The 18,093-nt window shown below is 30.7% G+C and overlaps 7 protein-coding genes across 7 annotated transcripts; 3 read left to right on the top strand and 4 right to left on the bottom strand. All coding sequences in view use genetic code 12, as the record gives it.

Moving 5' to 3' along the window:
- Positions 1 to 47: 47 nt before the first annotated feature.
- Positions 48 to 2,165, top strand: CAALFM_C603310WA (uncharacterized protein; the record flags this gene model as incomplete). Its single annotated transcript, XM_714086.2, has 1 exon — positions 48 to 2,165. The coding sequence occupies one exon, from the start codon at positions 48 to 50 to the stop codon at positions 2,163 to 2,165; it is 2,118 nt and encodes a 705-aa protein (XP_719179.2).
- A 477-nt stretch (positions 2,166 to 2,642) lies between these two features.
- Positions 2,643 to 3,572, top strand: CAALFM_C603320WA (uncharacterized protein; the record flags this gene model as incomplete). Its single annotated transcript, XM_714087.2, has 1 exon — positions 2,643 to 3,572. The coding sequence occupies one exon, from the start codon at positions 2,643 to 2,645 to the stop codon at positions 3,570 to 3,572; it is 930 nt and encodes a 309-aa protein (XP_719180.2).
- CAALFM_C603330CA (uncharacterized protein) lies at positions 3,513 to 6,278 on the bottom strand (the record flags this gene model as incomplete). Its single annotated transcript, XM_714088.2, has 1 exon — positions 3,513 to 6,278. One exon carries the CDS (start codon positions 6,276 to 6,278, stop codon positions 3,513 to 3,515), a length of 2,766 nt encoding a protein of 921 aa, XP_719181.2.
- A 319-nt stretch (positions 6,279 to 6,597) lies between these two features.
- Positions 6,598 to 8,652, bottom strand: GLC3 (1,4-alpha-glucan branching enzyme; the record flags this gene model as incomplete). Its single annotated transcript, XM_714089.2, has 1 exon — positions 6,598 to 8,652. The coding sequence occupies one exon, from the start codon at positions 8,650 to 8,652 to the stop codon at positions 6,598 to 6,600; it is 2,055 nt and encodes a 684-aa protein (XP_719182.2).
- Positions 8,653 to 9,679: 1,027 nt separating this feature from the next.
- Positions 9,680 to 11,086, bottom strand: ARP4 (Arp4p; the record flags this gene model as incomplete). The annotated part of the gene is made up of 1 exon (XM_714090.2): positions 9,680 to 11,086. The coding sequence occupies one exon, from the start codon at positions 11,084 to 11,086 to the stop codon at positions 9,680 to 9,682; it is 1,407 nt and encodes a 468-aa protein (XP_719183.2).
- A 288-nt stretch (positions 11,087 to 11,374) lies between these two features.
- On the bottom strand, positions 11,375 to 11,911 carry CAALFM_C603360CA (uncharacterized protein; the record flags this gene model as incomplete). Its single annotated transcript, XM_714092.2, has 1 exon — positions 11,375 to 11,911. One exon carries the CDS (start codon positions 11,909 to 11,911, stop codon positions 11,375 to 11,377), a length of 537 nt encoding a protein of 178 aa, XP_719185.2.
- Positions 11,912 to 16,470: 4,559 nt separating this feature from the next.
- Positions 16,471 to 17,700, top strand: CAALFM_C603370WA (uncharacterized protein; the record flags this gene model as incomplete). Its single annotated transcript, XM_714093.2, has 1 exon — positions 16,471 to 17,700. The coding sequence occupies one exon, from the start codon at positions 16,471 to 16,473 to the stop codon at positions 17,698 to 17,700; it is 1,230 nt and encodes a 409-aa protein (XP_719186.2).
- Between the last annotated feature and the right edge of the window lie 393 nt (positions 17,701 to 18,093).

The raw sequence follows: 18,093 nt of genomic DNA on the forward strand, positions 1-18,093 counted from the left end.
TATATTTTTTTTCTCGAATTTTTCAATTACCAATTTGATCCATTACAATGACCATCGAAACTATTGACATTGATCTTTTCCTTGAAATTGCAAAACTTCACCCTAATGTTATTGCACAAATCTTTGGTTATTTGCCTAAATGCTTATTGCCACATTTATTATATTTCCCGCCAATTAGAGAGATCGCCGCCTCAGTAATTTTGTCAGACGTGGAAATTACTGAAGATGTTGAAAGGCACATGTGGTTTGATGGTTTCCGCCTGTGTCAGTGCCTCCGATTCAACATCAAACTAGACAATTTGAAACAAGGCATTGCTCAGTGGAATATATACCCGCATACCTTTCATATGGAACACGTGGAGCAATTTGAGAGAGTCTTGGATACTTTCCCTAAACTTATCACGGCAGCCCTGAGTATTAATGGTACCTTTTATGGGAAAGAAGGTTTGGACTCAAAGGCTATGTTGAATTTCTTTTTGGATTCTAATATCATGTTTGATTCCATAGAATTGTTGAAATTTGAAGATACACTCACACTTCCCTCAATTGCCAGAAATGTCGCGTTACATCGTACTGCATTGGATTCCTATACAATTTATGGTATGAAAAAGTTGGACATAAAAATAATCCCTGATGATGATGATGATGATGAAGGGACCCAGATATTTACTTTTCCTGCAAGTTTGGAGGATTTACAAATTAAAACTAGACTTTTAACTGGGGTGATTTTACCTCCAACTTTGCGGAGACTATGTCTTGTCACACACCTGAAACAAATTGAAATTTCATCTGAAGGAATGCCTATTTTAGAGTATTTGCTGCTTGAGTTGCCTTGCATTGACGTCCTTAATAACAACCAAATAATTGCACCAAATTTAAAAACTTTACATTTAAAAAAGTGCCTTAGTATGAGAGGCTATAATGGTTTGAAAAAGTTCCAACATTTAAAACATTTAACAATCGACTCTAGTGTATATCCATTTTATTTATTTGATCAGAATTCTTTACTAGAATTAGAAAGTTTTGAATATATTGGAAATGACTTGCAGAATTCACAATATTTTCTCAAATCATTATTAATCTTCCCTCCAAATTTGAAACATCTATCAATCAAATCTGCTGGTCTCGGGGATCTTGATTCAAGTACTTTAGTACTTACTCCCCCATTAACGCGTTTGGTGCTTTTAAATGTCTCATTTAAAACCGGTTATTGTCATTTGGACGAAAATTTGCAATACATTCACATCATCACATCGGATCTTACATTTCATAGTAGTTTCAGGATACCTCCTCGGGCTGAAGTATTAGATTTAGCTGCTAAAAATATAGTTTTTACCAGCCTGGACTTTATGTATCGTTTACCCAATAGTCTTACACGCTTGCAGTTGCTTGCTAGGTCACAGGGTGAGATGAGTCCTCTTACCCAAAAAATCAAATGGCCGCTGGTATTAGGTACTTTTTCTTTAAAGGGTTTTTACATTGATTCCAGTACATTAGAATTATTGAACTTGAAAGAATCTAGACTTCGAAAAATCGAAATTTGCAAAGGCAATATTCAAAAATTGGATAATGATTTATTCCCAATTAGTGTTGAGGAACTAATTTTAAATAAGATGGGAATTAAAGAGTTACCTGAATCCTTTGAAAACTTAGAAAACTTGCGCAGGCTATTGTTAAACAGAAATCAATTGGAAAAAGTAAATCGAGTCAAATTGCCTGTATCCTCATTGGAGCATCTAGAATTATGCCTGTGTAACCTTCGTTTAGTGTCACCATTTTTGGTTTCAATGTATGAAGAAAAGAACAAAGACGCTAAATTAAAAATACATGCTCCAGGAAACTGGAATATGAGTGTTATTGATGTGAGAAGAACCTTAAAAGCAATCAAAGGGCTTTCATTACTGCTCAGCAGATATGATGAAACTTTGGAAGAAATATCCAGACGGTCTTCTCGTTTGTTTGCTGCTTTTCTGACACCTGATCCTTATGCTCCAGCATCTGAATATTCTGGACCAGAGGAGGTAATTTCAGAATATGATTCAGATGATCTTTACAATGGAAGTCTGGATAACGAGTACAGTGATGAGGATGATGAATTTTATTATGGTTCTAGCATGGAGGAAGATTCATCAATTGTAACAAGTGACAATGATAAAGACTCTTGAAATATTGGTGTATTATGAATTGTTTAGGCGAAGTAAATATTATCAAACTTTTTTAAATTGACGTGATTATTTGATTTTAAATGATTTTTGATACAACTTGAAATACCAATCTCAACAAACATTGTAGTATTTTATTCCTTACACCATTTGCCCCAACTATTTTTTTTTTCCAGGGCTCTTAGCAAGCAGTGTAATTGTACCAAAGTTAAAACTCATTCATGGAGCTTGCTTGTCCGGATGTTAAGAAATGACTAATTCATTCATGTATCACCACCACCACCACCAGTTGAAATTTCCATAGATCGGCAATTCTTGCAACCCCCTTTTTTTCTTCGCACGGAAATATGACTCAATTAGGAATTAAACGAAATCAATTATATAAATAGAGGAAGGATCCCCCTCCCTTACCCTCCCCTCCCCTCCAGTTGCTTCTTTTCATTGAATATTCATTTCATATCTAACCTACAAACCATAAATATGCCAAGAATTAAACAAGTTGATGTATTCACCAATGTCAAATATTTGGGTAATCCAGTTGCCGTTATTTATGATAGTGATAATTTAACCACTCAAGAAATGCAAAAAATTGCTCGATGGACAAATTTATCAGAAACAACATTTATATTGACTCCAAAATCATCAATTGCTGATTATAGTATTAGAATTTTCACTTCTGGTGGGAATGAATTACCATTTGCTGGTCATCCTACTTTAGGTACTGCATTTGCATTATTGGAAGATGGTAAAATAAAACCAAATGACAATGGACAAATAATTCAAGAATGTGGTGCTGGATTAGTGAAAATATCCGTTGAAAAAACACCTAATAATAATAGTAATAATAATAATAATAATAGTAATGAGTTGCCGTTTTTGTTATCTTTTCAATTACCATATTTCAAATTTCATGAAATTGATGACAAAGTAATTGAGGAATTACAACATTCATGGAATGGAACCAATATTATTGGTAAACCGGTACTTATTGATGCTGGTCCAAAATGGGCAGTTTTCCAACTTGGCTCCGGTAAAGAAGTATTAGACTTGAATGTTGATTTAGCACAAATTGAGCGATTAAGTTTAGAAAATGGTTGGACAGGAATTGGTGTCTTTGGAAAACATAATGAAAATGGTGATTCGGTCGAATTGAGAAATATTGCTCCTGCTGTTGGAGTCGCTGAAGATCCTGCTTGCGGAAGTGGATCAGGTGCTATTGGAGCATATTTGGCAAATCACGTTTTCAATGAAAAGGAAAAATTTACAATTGATATTTCTCAAGGTAAACCAATTGAAAGAGGTGCTAAGATTCAAGTTAAAGTTAATCGTCTTAGCACCAAAAATGGTGATTTATCTATTCATGTTGGTGGTCATGCCATCACTTGTTTCGAAGGTACTTATTCTATTTAAAACTTGATATAATTCTTGAGTTATATCTAATTTATCTAATTCACTTGTCCCTGGAGTAGTTTGATCTAATTGATGTAATTTATTTAATAAATCACGTTCTAAATCAGTTTGTTTAGATAAATCATTTAATAAATCATTTTCAGCATTAAGATAATTAAATTCTTCTAAATCATCGGTTTTAACCCCAAACTCATCACTCGTGGTATTACCAAATATTTTATTATTTATATCTTCCCAATTACCATCAATATCATTGTTGTTTGGGTCTTGTTGTTGTAAATTTGCTTTTGCTTCAAGATATTCTTTAAACAATTTACGTTTTGTAACAATTTTTTGCACTCGACTATTCAATTGATTCATAAATAATTGTTTATCTAAATTATTATCACCATCGCCACCACCACCACCACCAGAATTGGGGGTATGGATATTTATTTTGACAATTTCTGGATTAATAAATTTAATTCTCATCATGGTTAAATATTTTTCAATCCATTTTATTAAATTCAAAAATAAATGTTGATCATCTTTAATATATATTTTATGAATAAATTCCCAAATAACATTTTCATGACGATCTAATAAATTTTTCAATTTATTAAAAATTTCAAATGAATTTAAATAATAAATTTCTTCATTATTAATTTTCGTTACGGTTTCAATTAAATCATCAATAAATTTTTGTAAACCTCTAAAAGCTAAATGAACATCACTTTTAGTGAAAATTGTCATTAATGGTTGATAAAATATAATTAAGAATTTTTTAATTAATTCCGATAATTCTGGTTCTTGCCATAATTGTTTAAATAAATCTTTATCACGTTTCCGGATTTGAATTTGCCAATATTGTTTTAAATTCAAATACAACTCTGATTCTTCAAGTTTTTCTGCATTAGTTATGTTTCGATAATGATGATAAGATGATTCAATTTCATTAAATTTGTTGTTGTTGTCATCATCATCTACTTGTGGTGTCAATTTTGGTGTCAGTAATATAGTCAATAATAAATCCTGATTATTTAATGTTTGTTCATCTCTAATCGAATTAATTTGTTTATAATCTAATTGAACATAATTTTTAATTCTTTGTAAATAAACTTCATAACCAATCAAATTGGATTCTAATATCGACAATTCTTTATCAAACCCATTTAAATCTTCATTTAAAAGCATAATGAAAATCATTGATAACAAATTACGAGCACCATTTTTTTTAGAATGATCATTTAATTCCAGCAGATTCCAAGAAAATGAAGGGATGTTAACTAATAATAAATCAACAATTCGAGAAATGATTTTCATGGGGTTAGTATATTTCAAAATCCCATAAACTATATTATGAGGGAAAATACGATGGAATTTTTTCACTTTATTAAACCATTCACTTGAATTATCTTGACTTATAAATGTTTGATATATTGTCGCAGCAATTTCAACTTTACACCATTCATTAAATGTTTTTAATAATGGTGACATTTGTTTAATATCAGGGGTCGAACCTAATTCATAAAATATTTGGGTAATGGTTCCTGGATTCATAATCAATTGACTTTTAAAAGATTCAAAATCTTTAGTTAACAGTAACATGATTTTAGTAGTTTGTTGTTGAAATTCTATTTGAGTTTGTTTCATAAGTTCTTCATGTTCTTGTCTTTGATTATAATCTATAATATCATCTCTAGTGAGAGTGGTTTTATTTGTTGTTAAAAATTCCGACAAGATCGTACAATGGGCAACTTCAGGGATTTTCATTAACGATTTCAAATATCCTCGTAATGATAATCTCATTTTCTCTCGAATCAATATTTTTTCATTTGAACAACTAGTGGTGTCTTCTTCCTCTTCATAGGCCAAAGATTCTTTATCATTATTGATTTCCCAACCATTATCATGTTTATCTTTATGTGAAGGTAAATGTATTTCTGTAAAGAGACCAGGAAATTTTTTCTTCAATTTATTATGTAAAGTTTTAAAATTTTGATATGATTTAGCAATATAATAAGTATCCTGGTTGTCATTTTGTAATTCAATTATAAATAAATGATAAACTTTAATACGATTATAAAATGGGATCCAAGATGAAATGTTCGTTGGATTTTCATAAATCACTCTCACAGCAACTATATTCAAACCATTACTACCACTCTTACTATTATTTGATGTTATTATCTCCTTTTTATTATGAAATTTATCTAGTTTACCAGTATCTGATGGTTTATAATGAGTTTCCGTCAAATAATTAATTTCTTGATCCGTTATAATCACGGCATTATAAAACAATAATAATCCTGATAAAAGTTTTTTATTAACTTGACGTCTTTTGGTGATTTTTTCTTCACGTTCTTCCAGATGACTTATTGGTTTAGTATTAAAACTTTCAATAAATGGTTGTAAAGTATTTTGCCAAAAATCTTGTTGATTTTTAGGGGAATTATTGGTAATAAATGGGAATGTAGTTAAAAATTGTTTGAAAAAAAATGATAATAATGGTAATTTAGAGCTTAGTTCATCGTTTTGGTTGTTCTTGTTGGAAGAAGATTTAAATGGATATCCAAGTAATTGACAACAATTTGGTTCATTAAAATTGTGTAATTCTTTTGATAATTGTTCTTCCAATAAATATTTCTTAAGAAAATGTTCTTGAGTTGGAGTCAATTGTTTTAATAATGTGTCAATGTCATCATTTGATTGTGTGTTAATTTCCATGTTAAGGTGTTCTGTTAAATGGTGTTGGTGATGTTGGTGGTAATGGTTGTAAGATTGATTGATTATTGCTGCTACTTTGCCTTTATTTTTTTTTTTTTTTTGCCTGCTTTTGTTAATCAAATCTTGATTGCGCCGCAAGCAACAAACAATAAGCCAAGGAAAGTATATACTCCAGATCTACTATGAGTATGACACAGCTTATTAATGATCAAGTCTACAACTTCTACTACTAAACACGTTCTTAACAAATCAAACAGTATTCAATTGTTTTAAAAAACACTATACAAAATTAATCAATAAAAAACAACTAAAGCTAATTCTACTCAACTTTTTCTAAGACAATGGCAGTTCTAGTTGGAATATAAACTAAAAGGGAATTACTTCTATTATTCCAAGGTTCATTAAAAGTGAAATATTTAGTATTATGATCGAGTCTTCCATGACCACCTAAATCTTCTGAATCAGAATCCAATACTAATTTATAAGTCCCTGGTAATTCAACCCCAATTCTATAATCAACAAATGATTGAGTTGGATTGAAATTGAAAATATAAACTGATTTACCTTTTTCAAATACTAAAACTTTATCACCTTCATGTTTTAAAGAAACATATTCCCCAGTATTGGTGATTTCTAGTTGTAACATTTTTTTATCAAATTGATATAAATATTTATAACGAAGAAGATCATCATTAATTAAATTGAATTGACGACGAGCATAATGATAAGATTCTCCATTACCTTGACGAGGGAAATCCAACCATTCAGGATGACCAAATTCATTACCTTCAAAATTGAGATATCCATCACCACCAAGGGCAAAAGTGACTAAACGGATTAATTTATGAAGGGCAATACCTCTATCAATAATTGGTGTTAATGGGGATAATACTGACATATTGGTATACATTTCTTTATCCATTAACCAAAAGGCTAAAGTTTTATCTCCAACCAAAGCTTGATCATGAGATTCGCAATAAGCAATGACTTTTTCACCATATCTTCGATTGGTTAATGTATGAACAATATTACCAAGATCCCATTGTTCATCAGTTAAATGTTTTAAAATTTTAATCCACATATCAGGGATTGCCATTGATAATCTATAATTGAAACCAATTCCTCCATCAGATATTGGACGACATAATGTAGGCATCCCGGAAACGTCTTCCGCAATTGAAGTCAAATTGAAATTTTCCGTGGTGGAAATTTCATTCATTAATTGATGAGCTAACATAAGATAAACTATAGCTTCATTATCGACTCCATCACCAAAATATTCATGATATCCACCACTGAACCCAACAGATAATCCATGATGTTTATAAAGCATACTAGTAACCCCATCAAATCTAAAGCCATCAAATTGGAAAACATCAATATAATATTTCAAATTAGATAATAAAAATCTTAAAGTTTCATAGTTTGTATAATTAAATAATCGAGAATCCCATAAATCATGATTGCCTCTACTACCACCATGAAATAAATAATGATCAGTACCATTAAACATATTTAATCCATCGTCGACATTTTTCGAACTATGAGAATGGACCACATCTAATAATACTTGAATTCCCATTCCATGAGCGGTATCAATCAATTCTTTTAATTCATCAGGGGTACCATATCGAGATGAGATGGCGAAAAAACTCGTCACTTGATAACCAAATGATGCATAATAAGCATGTTCCATAATTGCCATTAATTGAATGGTATTATAACCAAGATCACGAATTATTGGCAAGACATTTTGAGTGAAATTTTTATAACTACCAATAGTTGGTTCCGGAGTAGAAATACCTACATGAGCTTCATAAATTTTAATACCACCTGCGGCAATATTTTTTTTAGGACGAGGATTTTTAAATTGATAATTATCTTCCCAAAAATGACCTTCATATAATGCATGTTGTTTAGCAAATGTAGCTCTATGAACCCATGGATCTAAACGATAAATCCATTCCCCGCCATTTTTGGTGGTGGTGGTGGTGGTGGTCGTGGTCGTGGTTTTCATGGCAATTTTATATTTACTATCAATGGGGATACTACCTGGTTTAAGAGTCAATTCCCAAGTTCCAAATTCATTTAATTTCCGTAATTTATGACTATCTTTATTCCAATTATTAAAATCTCCAACAATTGAAACTTCATCAACATCAGGAATATATTGAATGATTTGAATTTCACCAGAAGGTAAAGTATGTACACCATATTTTTTATAACTATTAGCAAAATCAATTAATGAACCTTCTGATTCAATTAATTTTTTATGCCATTTTTGAAATTCAATTTGTCGATTAATTAATGGTTGAGAAAATGGTTCTAACCATGGATCTAAGTCTAATACTCCTTGAATTAATGATTTTGACATGACTTAGTGTGAAGTTCTAAAATAAAATGTAATAAAAAGTCTAATCTATAGGAAGGTATAACGATTGAAAAATAAATATCAATTGAAAAGGAAAAAGGAAAAGGAAAAAGAAAATAAGGAAGAATTATATATTTTTCGGAATTTAAGAATTGTTGATTAAAGTTCTTACTTACTTCTTCTTCTTTGGTGGTGGTGGTGGTTTCAGGTACTTGAAAAAAAAAAAGAAAAAATGAATAAGGAGATTATTGTTCGTGGGGAGGGAGGRGGGGAGGGAAGGGGAAGAAGGAACGTCCTGCGTGGATGGGTGGGTGGGTGGTGCTACGTACGAACGAACGAACTACAATTAATTTAATTTAATCTAAATTTCTTGGGGAGAAGAAAGAAAGAAAGAAAGAAAGAGGGGGGCGGGAAAGGAGAGGGAGTGCAAAAGGGGCTAAAAAAATAGATACGTAGATGGAGGAATTTGAGCCGACCAAGTTCACTAAGCAAATAAAACTAACTCCCTCTTCAGGCGGGAATTCTAATAATAATAATAAATGCTAAAATTCTTTTTACTATATCTTTACTTGCTTTGTTTTTGTCTATAAAGCAACCTATTTCTGTTAAATTTATTGTAATTTTTGTTGAATTGAGGGAAAGAATGGAAGGAGGAAAGAAGAAGGGGGGTTTAAGCGAGATTAGAAACAACCAACCAACCAACCAACCAGCAGTAATTATCCTTCTACTTCTTGTTTTATCACAAAATTGAAACTTGTCCAACAAGAGTTTATGCACTAATATAAATTTAAACACACACACACACCATTCTAATAGATAGTAACAACAACATCAACATCACCAGCCCACTTCTCTACTTTTCCATTATCCCTTATTTAAACATTCTCTTCTTATGCAGCTAATTAATTTTTCCGAAACAATATCGTCCAAGGCTCTTCCTTACTTACATTGTTCCGATACCGGACTTTTCTGTTTGGTTTCTTCTTCAATTCTATTAATACATACCACCCCTATTTATTTATTTATTTAKTTATCTAAATCTTTGATTTAATATTCTATCGACACCAACTTCATTATATTCTTCTTTTGTCACCCACATTTGATGGAATGTTCCTAATGAAGCCAATACACTCCCACCAATCCATGCTTGATTGATTCTTTCTGTTGAATTCCCCACAGCATGTAATCTAATTTTCAATCCTGGATTATTATTTGATAATTCAAGATAAAGTCTTTCTGTTAATTGAGAAATAAGTGATACACCACCAGTAACAATAATATTATTAGCTAATGATGCACGTAAATCTATATCGATATTTGATAATGTATGAGAAATTAATTGTGATATACCTCTAATATTAACTTCTGGTTTTGGAGTAGATTGATTAGAATCTTCTTCTTCATCATCATTTTTACGAACTCTTTTAAGAGGGCGATATTCATTAGCTTGAGTAATTGAGATTTCTCCATTATTGGGTGGGAATGATAATTTTGAATTGGTGAATTTATAAATTGTTGGATCAAAAATTGATTCAGCAATTTTAAATCTATCGATAACAATAGATTGACCAGTAGGCAATTCAAATAATCTAGATGAATCTTTATTGGTGGTGGTGGTGGTGGTAGTAGTGCCACTACTACTATTCTTTTCTGGAACTTCTAAAATTTCTTTAAAATTATGATATATTTTTTCATTTTGAAATTCAAGAAATGATTGTGATAGTGATGATGATGATGATGTGGGTATAGTATTATTATTTTTGAGTTCATATTTTGGTGGATCAGGATAAGTAGTTGGAATTTTTGATTTAATTTTAAAACTTGGTTCCATAACAACTTTTTTAGTATCAATAAGATAATCTTGAATTTCATTAGATAAAAATTTCCCCCCATAATTAGTTTTCATTGAACTTTTCAATAAACAAATCCCATCAATCACTGGAGTTACCAGTACAGAATCATGACCTAAATCAACAACTAAACAATTCGATCTACCTTGTTGAAATGAAACACATGTAGGTGATTTAGCTAAATATATCCCACTAAATTCAAAATTTTCGAAAAAAGTTTCCACCAATTGTTGACGATATGAAGTTTCTGTCCATATTGGTTCAGTTATTAAAATCGGTTGTTCTGGCCCCACAACTTTTAATTGTTGATCAAAATAATATTGATATTGTTCAATGGCTGCATCCCAATCAACTATAATAGATTCTTTTAATATTGGTTTAATGTCATAATTGGCTCTTGGAACATTAATTGATTCACCAAAGATTTTTTTCTTGTCATTCTTCACTTGTCCATAATATGATGATGTGATTACTTTAGGGAAATCATCACCAGCATATCCTATTCTTGTAGTATAAGAGCCTGGATCAAGAACTATAGCATTGATTTCATCACCTCCATATACTGTTGTTGTTGATGCTGTTGCCATTTTTTTTTTGAAAGAGAACGTTCTATGTATTGATGTTGTTGTTGTGGGTTTGGTTAGTTTTTCTTTTTTTTTTTTCAATTTTTGGTTTTCAGTTTTCAGTTTTCAGTTTTCAGTTTTCTAAAAATTTCATGAAACAAGAGATAAAAAGCGCTGTCACGTGATTACATAATAGATTTTAAAAAAGATATACATAAGCAGTAATTAAGAATCTAATGTCCCCCAGTAGTTATAGTGATATTTATTTTATAAGGTCTATATATAAAACATTTTCTATTAAAGAATCCTATATTATATTGAACTTTTTAAAATTAATTGATCTATCATTAGCAAATCTTGATTAATTAAAGGTTTATAATCGTACTCGTAATCATAGTCGTCATAATCATCATGGTCTATATCGAGATACATATTTGTAATAGTATTATTTGGTCGTATGGTGGGTATAAAATTACCACTAGGTGATGGTTCTAGAAATGACATATTTATACAATCATAATTAAATGAAGTTGATGGAATTATATTGTCAAGATATTGACAAGAATCTGGGCTATTATAAGAAGTAGTGTTGCGGGTAATTCTTACTGGTGGTGCTAATTGTTTATTTGGTGGAAATAATAATAATTCTGGTGATACACTTGTATCTGTAGTAGTTGTTGTTGTTGTTGTGGTGGTGGTGGTGGTGGTGATTTCTTCACTAAACATTTTTTCAATGTCTTGAATTGAAGTGGAGAAAATTTCATTTTCTAATTTCAATCGTTTAGAAGATTTAGTTGGCGGAGGCGTTGAAGAGTCAGAAGAATTGGAATCATTTAATGATCTCTTCATAGTGTATGTAAATAAGAATATGTTTATATAGAAGTTATTAAAAACTATTTGAAAAAAATTTGAAAAAATTTCAACAATCTATCTGATTATATATATGTGTCATATTTCATTATAGATAACTTATCTGATGGGGTTTGATGTGGTGGTGGTGGTGGTGCCAATGGCAGTAATCGGCTATATGCTATACAAATAGAGTTAACTAAAACTAAAAAAGAAATTTGCGTTCTTCATTTTTTCTCCTCATTCATCCATCCATTGATAAATCCTATTTCTCTCTTAATCTAATTTTTATCAAATTGCCCTTGGGGTTTTCCACAATTTTTTTTTAGTCAAATAAAGAAATAGAGATTAGTGAAATTTGGTGGTCGCCGATATTTCAATTGCTACTATTACTACTACTACTACTACTATTACTACTATTACTACCACCACAGTTGATGCTAATCTTTTATTTTGTGATATATTTAGTTTATCTACTCCTTTTTTTGGTGCCTTGTCTTTTTTTTTTTTCACTTTTTCTCCCCACTGGTAGCCACTCAATCTACCAACCCACCACCACCATTAAATTTTTTTTTATCAGGCAATCTCAAAAGATAACAAATCTGGCCCCCTCTTAAAAAAGAAATGAACAAAATATATTTGATAAGCAATAACACTTCCCTCAAAGATAACACCACAATTTGTCTATTTGCTGCTGCTGTTTTTTTTCTATTTCTTATTTTTGACAGATGAAAATTTCAAAATTGCTTTCTTGTTGTGGAGTTAAACAAAACAAAACAAAATGAAATGAAATGAAATGAAAAAATTTTGATTGATAGTATGATAGAAAGTTGAAACTTATGTGTGGAAACATTAATTTTAGATTCTTGTGCATAAATTGAAGCTAGAAAGCGGGTTCTCTTCTCCTGATTAGGTTAAAATTTTGCACATTAACAACTTTGTTAATAATTGCAAATTTCACCACAATTATTGACAATTACTTTTTCTCCATCATTATAAATTGTTTAAAAATTTTGACATAACATATTATCATCATTACCAAAACAAAGAGTATTTCTCGAAAACTTGTTTATGTGGAGATGAAACAAAATAAAAATAAAAATAAAAAAAACGCAAAATTTTAATCGAATACAATCTTTGACATTCCATTTGTTAAAAGTGTATTACATCTTCTTATCTTATCTTTTTCTACAAAAACTGTGTAAATATAAAATACAAGGAGAGTGTCGTCGTAGGAACAAGTATATTATGTGTCCTTTTCAATAAGAGTGATGGAAATTTTCTTGGTTTACATTTTATTAATTTGAATTGTGATTTAGAGTGTGAAAATCTAAAAAGAAAGAAAGAGAAAATTTCGGTCTTCTCCATTGTTTGGTATTACCGCTTTCTATTGCTGTTATTGGTGGAGACAGTAGTATTACTATGTCCACTGCGGCATTCTTTTTTTTTTTTCGCCGTCGTCGGGAATAAGCTGGTTTTGTTCGGAGTTGATGGAAAACCGTGCGATATGGAGACGGCACTAGAAAAAAACAGAAATGGTAGTGGTGGTAGTGATGGTGATGGTATTATTTCCTCTTATCAGCTATGAAATGTTTTGTTTGTTTGTTCATATTGTGTGGCTTCTTATTAAATGAAGATTAAATATAATTGCGATTCAAAATATAAGCGATAACAACAAAAAGATACTCAGTTTCTTTTATATAGATGGGGCTTCGTATCTTCTACAATTAATTGATTAGCCTTATCTGTATAGAAAACGCTGATAGCAAAGATATTAATATTGCAATTAATCAAAGTTTATGATAAGTAATTTAGTAGTAGTACATACTATAATTACGATTATTAGGATATTGGGATACAAAATATAATAGTAGTAGTAGTAGTAGTGAGAATGAAATCCTAGTAGAGAAAGGGTTTTGGACCCAAGCCCAGGCTAACCAAGAAAAAAAAAATTTTTTCAATGAAAGAATCTCGTCGTATTGTATAACATTCCTTGAATAATTGGAATAATAATAATAATAATACTAATTTGACGATAATGATGATGATTAAGTTTTTGTTAAATATGAAGTCTGTTCATCATCACCTAAAAGAATGAAAGAAAAGCAAAAGAAAAGAAATCTCACTCAATTGTGACGTCTACCTTTACTTTTTTCTTGCCTTTTTTGCAACTGGCCAACCGTGAAATTCCTTTTTTTAATGGTTAGTAATCGTACTTCCAAAAACAAGGCTTTTATGATGTGTGTGTCCCTATTTTTTCCCCTTTTTCTAAAAGTAGGCATTTAAAATTGCTGCCAATCATCAAAGTAGTCTGATAATTAATTAAGTAATTGTTGGGTAATCTCCGTAAATGAGGAATTTATCGGGGGAAAAAAAGAGGCGGCCAATGTAGGGGAGAAAAAAAAGTGTTCTAGAAATAGGGCGGATAGGCGGGACAAACTTGCATAAGGCGTGGAGGTGATGGTGGTGGTGGCAAACGTGCATAAAATGTAATTATTATCATTATTATTATCACTTGATAATAACAATTAGTTGCCTATAGGTCCCGTCCAATCAATAAAAGAATTTTCAATTCTTGAAAAAAAAGAAAAAGGCATGACAATATTAGCATTATTATTATTATTATTATCTATGCAAGTGTGCCCTTTTTCAAAGTATTATTGTTTGATAAATGTTCTGTATACTCCCTCCTCCCCTTCCCCCCTTGCTTATTCTTTTTTTTTCCACCAAATTAAACGTTTTTTTTTTTTGTTCTTAACTTCCATTCCCATCAGTTGTTGTCGTTGTTGTCATTCTTGAGTCAATTGCTTCCATGTAATTAATTTTATTGATGGAAAATTCGTGACTTTGTTGGTGCACTCTCTTCTTTTTTTTTTTTTTTGTGGATGTTTGCTATAATGGATATGGGATATGTAGGCTGTTTTTTTTTTTCCTCCATCCGGTTAATGATCTCCACTTTAGAAGCAAACACATATTTAGGAATGCAAAAGAATCAAAAAAAATGGGGTGGTTTTCTCTTTGTTTATTAGAGATTTTTAAGAGAGATCTAAAACAATTTTAAAGTCGTAGCGTGATTTATTTAGCTATTGTTTGTTCTAAGATAAGAGAGTTTAGTTAGATTTTTAGATCAAATCAATTGGTTAAGTTGGGGTGGTGGGGAGGTGGTCCCCAAGCAATGTTAAGAAGTGATTTCATGATTTTTAACCTTAAAAGTGATCAACACTGTACTACACTGGTAATTGCTACACAAATTCATTTCTAAACCTCCACTGCAAGTTATCACAAAAACCCTAAAACTGTTGATGATGATGAAATTCTACGTTATGAAAAGTGAGACATTTTTTTGTTTCACACCATAATTTTTTTCTTTACGGAAGGGGGTGTATGTGTGGTTATACAATATATTTTTGCAAGCATTTCTTTCTTCTTTCAAATTGTTATGTATAGACGACTCTCAAGAATCTCAACATTACTTTAACAAGAGAAGATTCAGGTTAATAAGATATGACTCTGTATATATATATATATATATATGAAATGGTTTAATTTGTAATGATAGGATGGTTATAGTAAAAGAAAGCAAACAAGTGTATAGTACTTGAAAGAAAGAAAGAAAGAAAGCAAACTCACACAAAAGAAAAAGTGGAAGGTTGAAGTTGAAAAATATTCTTTTTTTTTTTTGTTTTTTTTTTTGGTCATCCACAAATTTTTCGTTTCATAATAAATTTTGTATGGCACACTCACTCACTCACTCACTCACTCACTCAATATGTGTGATGTATTACTATATGTGTGTGTGTGACCCAAATGGGGGTAATACTCACTCACTAAGTAATTTTGTGTCTCTTTCTATACTTCTAAAGAAAAAAACTCTCGTTATCTTTCTCAACGAATATTGTCTCTCTCTATTTGTGTATATATATATCCTAACCATCACCAACAACCAACAACTAACAACTAACCACTAACAACTGCTTACAATATACAATTTCGTCAAAGTTTGGTGTATCGTCGTCTTATTATTACTACCTGATTACACTACGATTATCTGCTACTCCTATAGTAATAGTTCCTATCAGAATAGAATTTAAAACATTCTACACCAAGAAGGCTGAAAAATATTGATTGATAAATAATAATATACAAATACTAGTATTTCTTCTTCTTTTTCCTCCACCAATCAATTTTATCAAATTATATTTCATTACAGAAAGCAGAAAGATTTACTAAATTATATTTTGTCATTGAATTTCCTAAAAAAAAACATCTCACTACTAAGAGAAAGAGAGAGACTATTTCATTTACTCCCCCTCCTACTCGTATCAACTTTTTTCTAACCCCCTTCACCCAAAAAAAAAAAAAAGACGAAAGCAATAAATAAGATAAATAAATACAAAACCAATTATCAACAACAAATATTTATCTATTTTCCATTCCTTTCCTTTCTTATTGAATTTGAAACATATTCTTATCTTCACCCATTTTTTGTTGTTCATTGATTAAATTTAAATCAAAAGGGGCTTTATTTTATATATATATATATATCTCAGATAATCGAAATGTCTCAGCCGAGTAGTGCTCAATTCAATTTCTATAGTAATCTGTCTTCATCATTAGAAGATCCAATATCACCAACTACATATCTGCTGTCACTGCAACTGCAACTGCAACCACAACCACAACCACAACTGCAAGTACAGTCACTGTCACTGGCACTGCATAATCATAATCATAATTATAATCATCAACGTCATCACCATAACAATAATACCAACAACAACAACAATGGTCATCACATTAAAAATGACAAATTACATAAATCCATTAAAAGATCATTGAGTAAATTAACATTTACTCCTCCTAATGCTAATATTCCTTCTAATCCAGTATCAGCTTCTTCATCGACGGGTCATAGTTTTTCTGAAGCAGATATATTTGAACGAACTTGTTCTAAACATAATTATCATTATCCATTAATAAATAATCCTGAAACTCCATCACATTATAATTTAGAAAATTATACTTCACCGATTTTAGACACGGCAACAGAAATCTTATCGAATAATATTCCATTAGATCAAGTGAAATTGAATTGTTATTGTGATGAAAATGAAAATGAAAATGAAATAGATAAACAAATTGAAAATGAAAATGAACAAGAAGAAAATACTGATCAAATAAGGGATCAAAAACAAGAAAAGGAAGATATACTACAACCTCCATCAACAACTACTACATTTATTCGTCCACGAGCTAGAAGTATTATATCACAAACTTTAATATCAACATTGGATCATAATAGAAAAATGCATTCATCAATGTCAAGCACTGGATTTAATAATAATCATAATCATAACCACAATAACAACCACAACCACAACAATGCCACTGCTACTGCTACTGCCATTTCCAATTATAATCCACTGCCACCACCATTACTTGCGAAAAGACTGATGAGTTATGCTGGTCAAACCCCTTATTCTCAAAGTAAAGGTATAGGTAAAGTTGATAAAGAAGATAATGATCCCAATACAATTGATTTTTTTTCATTTGCTGATATTATAAATCATGAAGAAGTTGAAGAAGAACAAGAAAAAGGATTTATTAATACTAGTCCAACAAGAAGTAGTACCAGTAGTAGTAGCAATAGCGGTGGTGGTAGACAATTTAATCAAATGGTATCTCCATCACCATCATTAACACAACCACCAGTGAATGATTTCCATCCTATTAGAAGAGGTAGTTGTGTTGCTACAATTAGTGCTAAAGATTATATTGGAAGATTTTAGATTCTAACACACACATGCACTTTGTGTTTCCCATTCTTTTTTTTTATATTTTCAAGTAATATTAGTAGTAGTAGTAGTCACTGTATATTATTATTAGTAGTTACTTTGTCTTTTTTGTTGTTGTTGTTGTTGTTGTTTTAATTTATTGATTTTTGATTTTATTAATTTTTAGTTTCACGTATTGTAGCTCTAAGAAAAAGCCTGTTTCAACTCTGGTTTGTTCAGTAGTGAGATGTGTAGTATATTGATTCAATTGATATTATGCTGAATTAGTGTAAACGGTTGGTTGGTGGGGAATAATTGGTGGATTGGTGAAAATATGGCAACCAATTAATTAATTAATTGATTACTTGCAACCAAAAAATTAATCTCCCGCAAACAAACAAGAAGCGC

Source organism: Candida albicans, chromosome 6 (genome assembly GCF_000182965.3).
Source record: "Candida albicans SC5314 chromosome 6, complete sequence".
NCBI classification, from domain to species: domain Eukaryota; kingdom Fungi; phylum Ascomycota; class Pichiomycetes; order Serinales; family Debaryomycetaceae; genus Candida; species Candida albicans.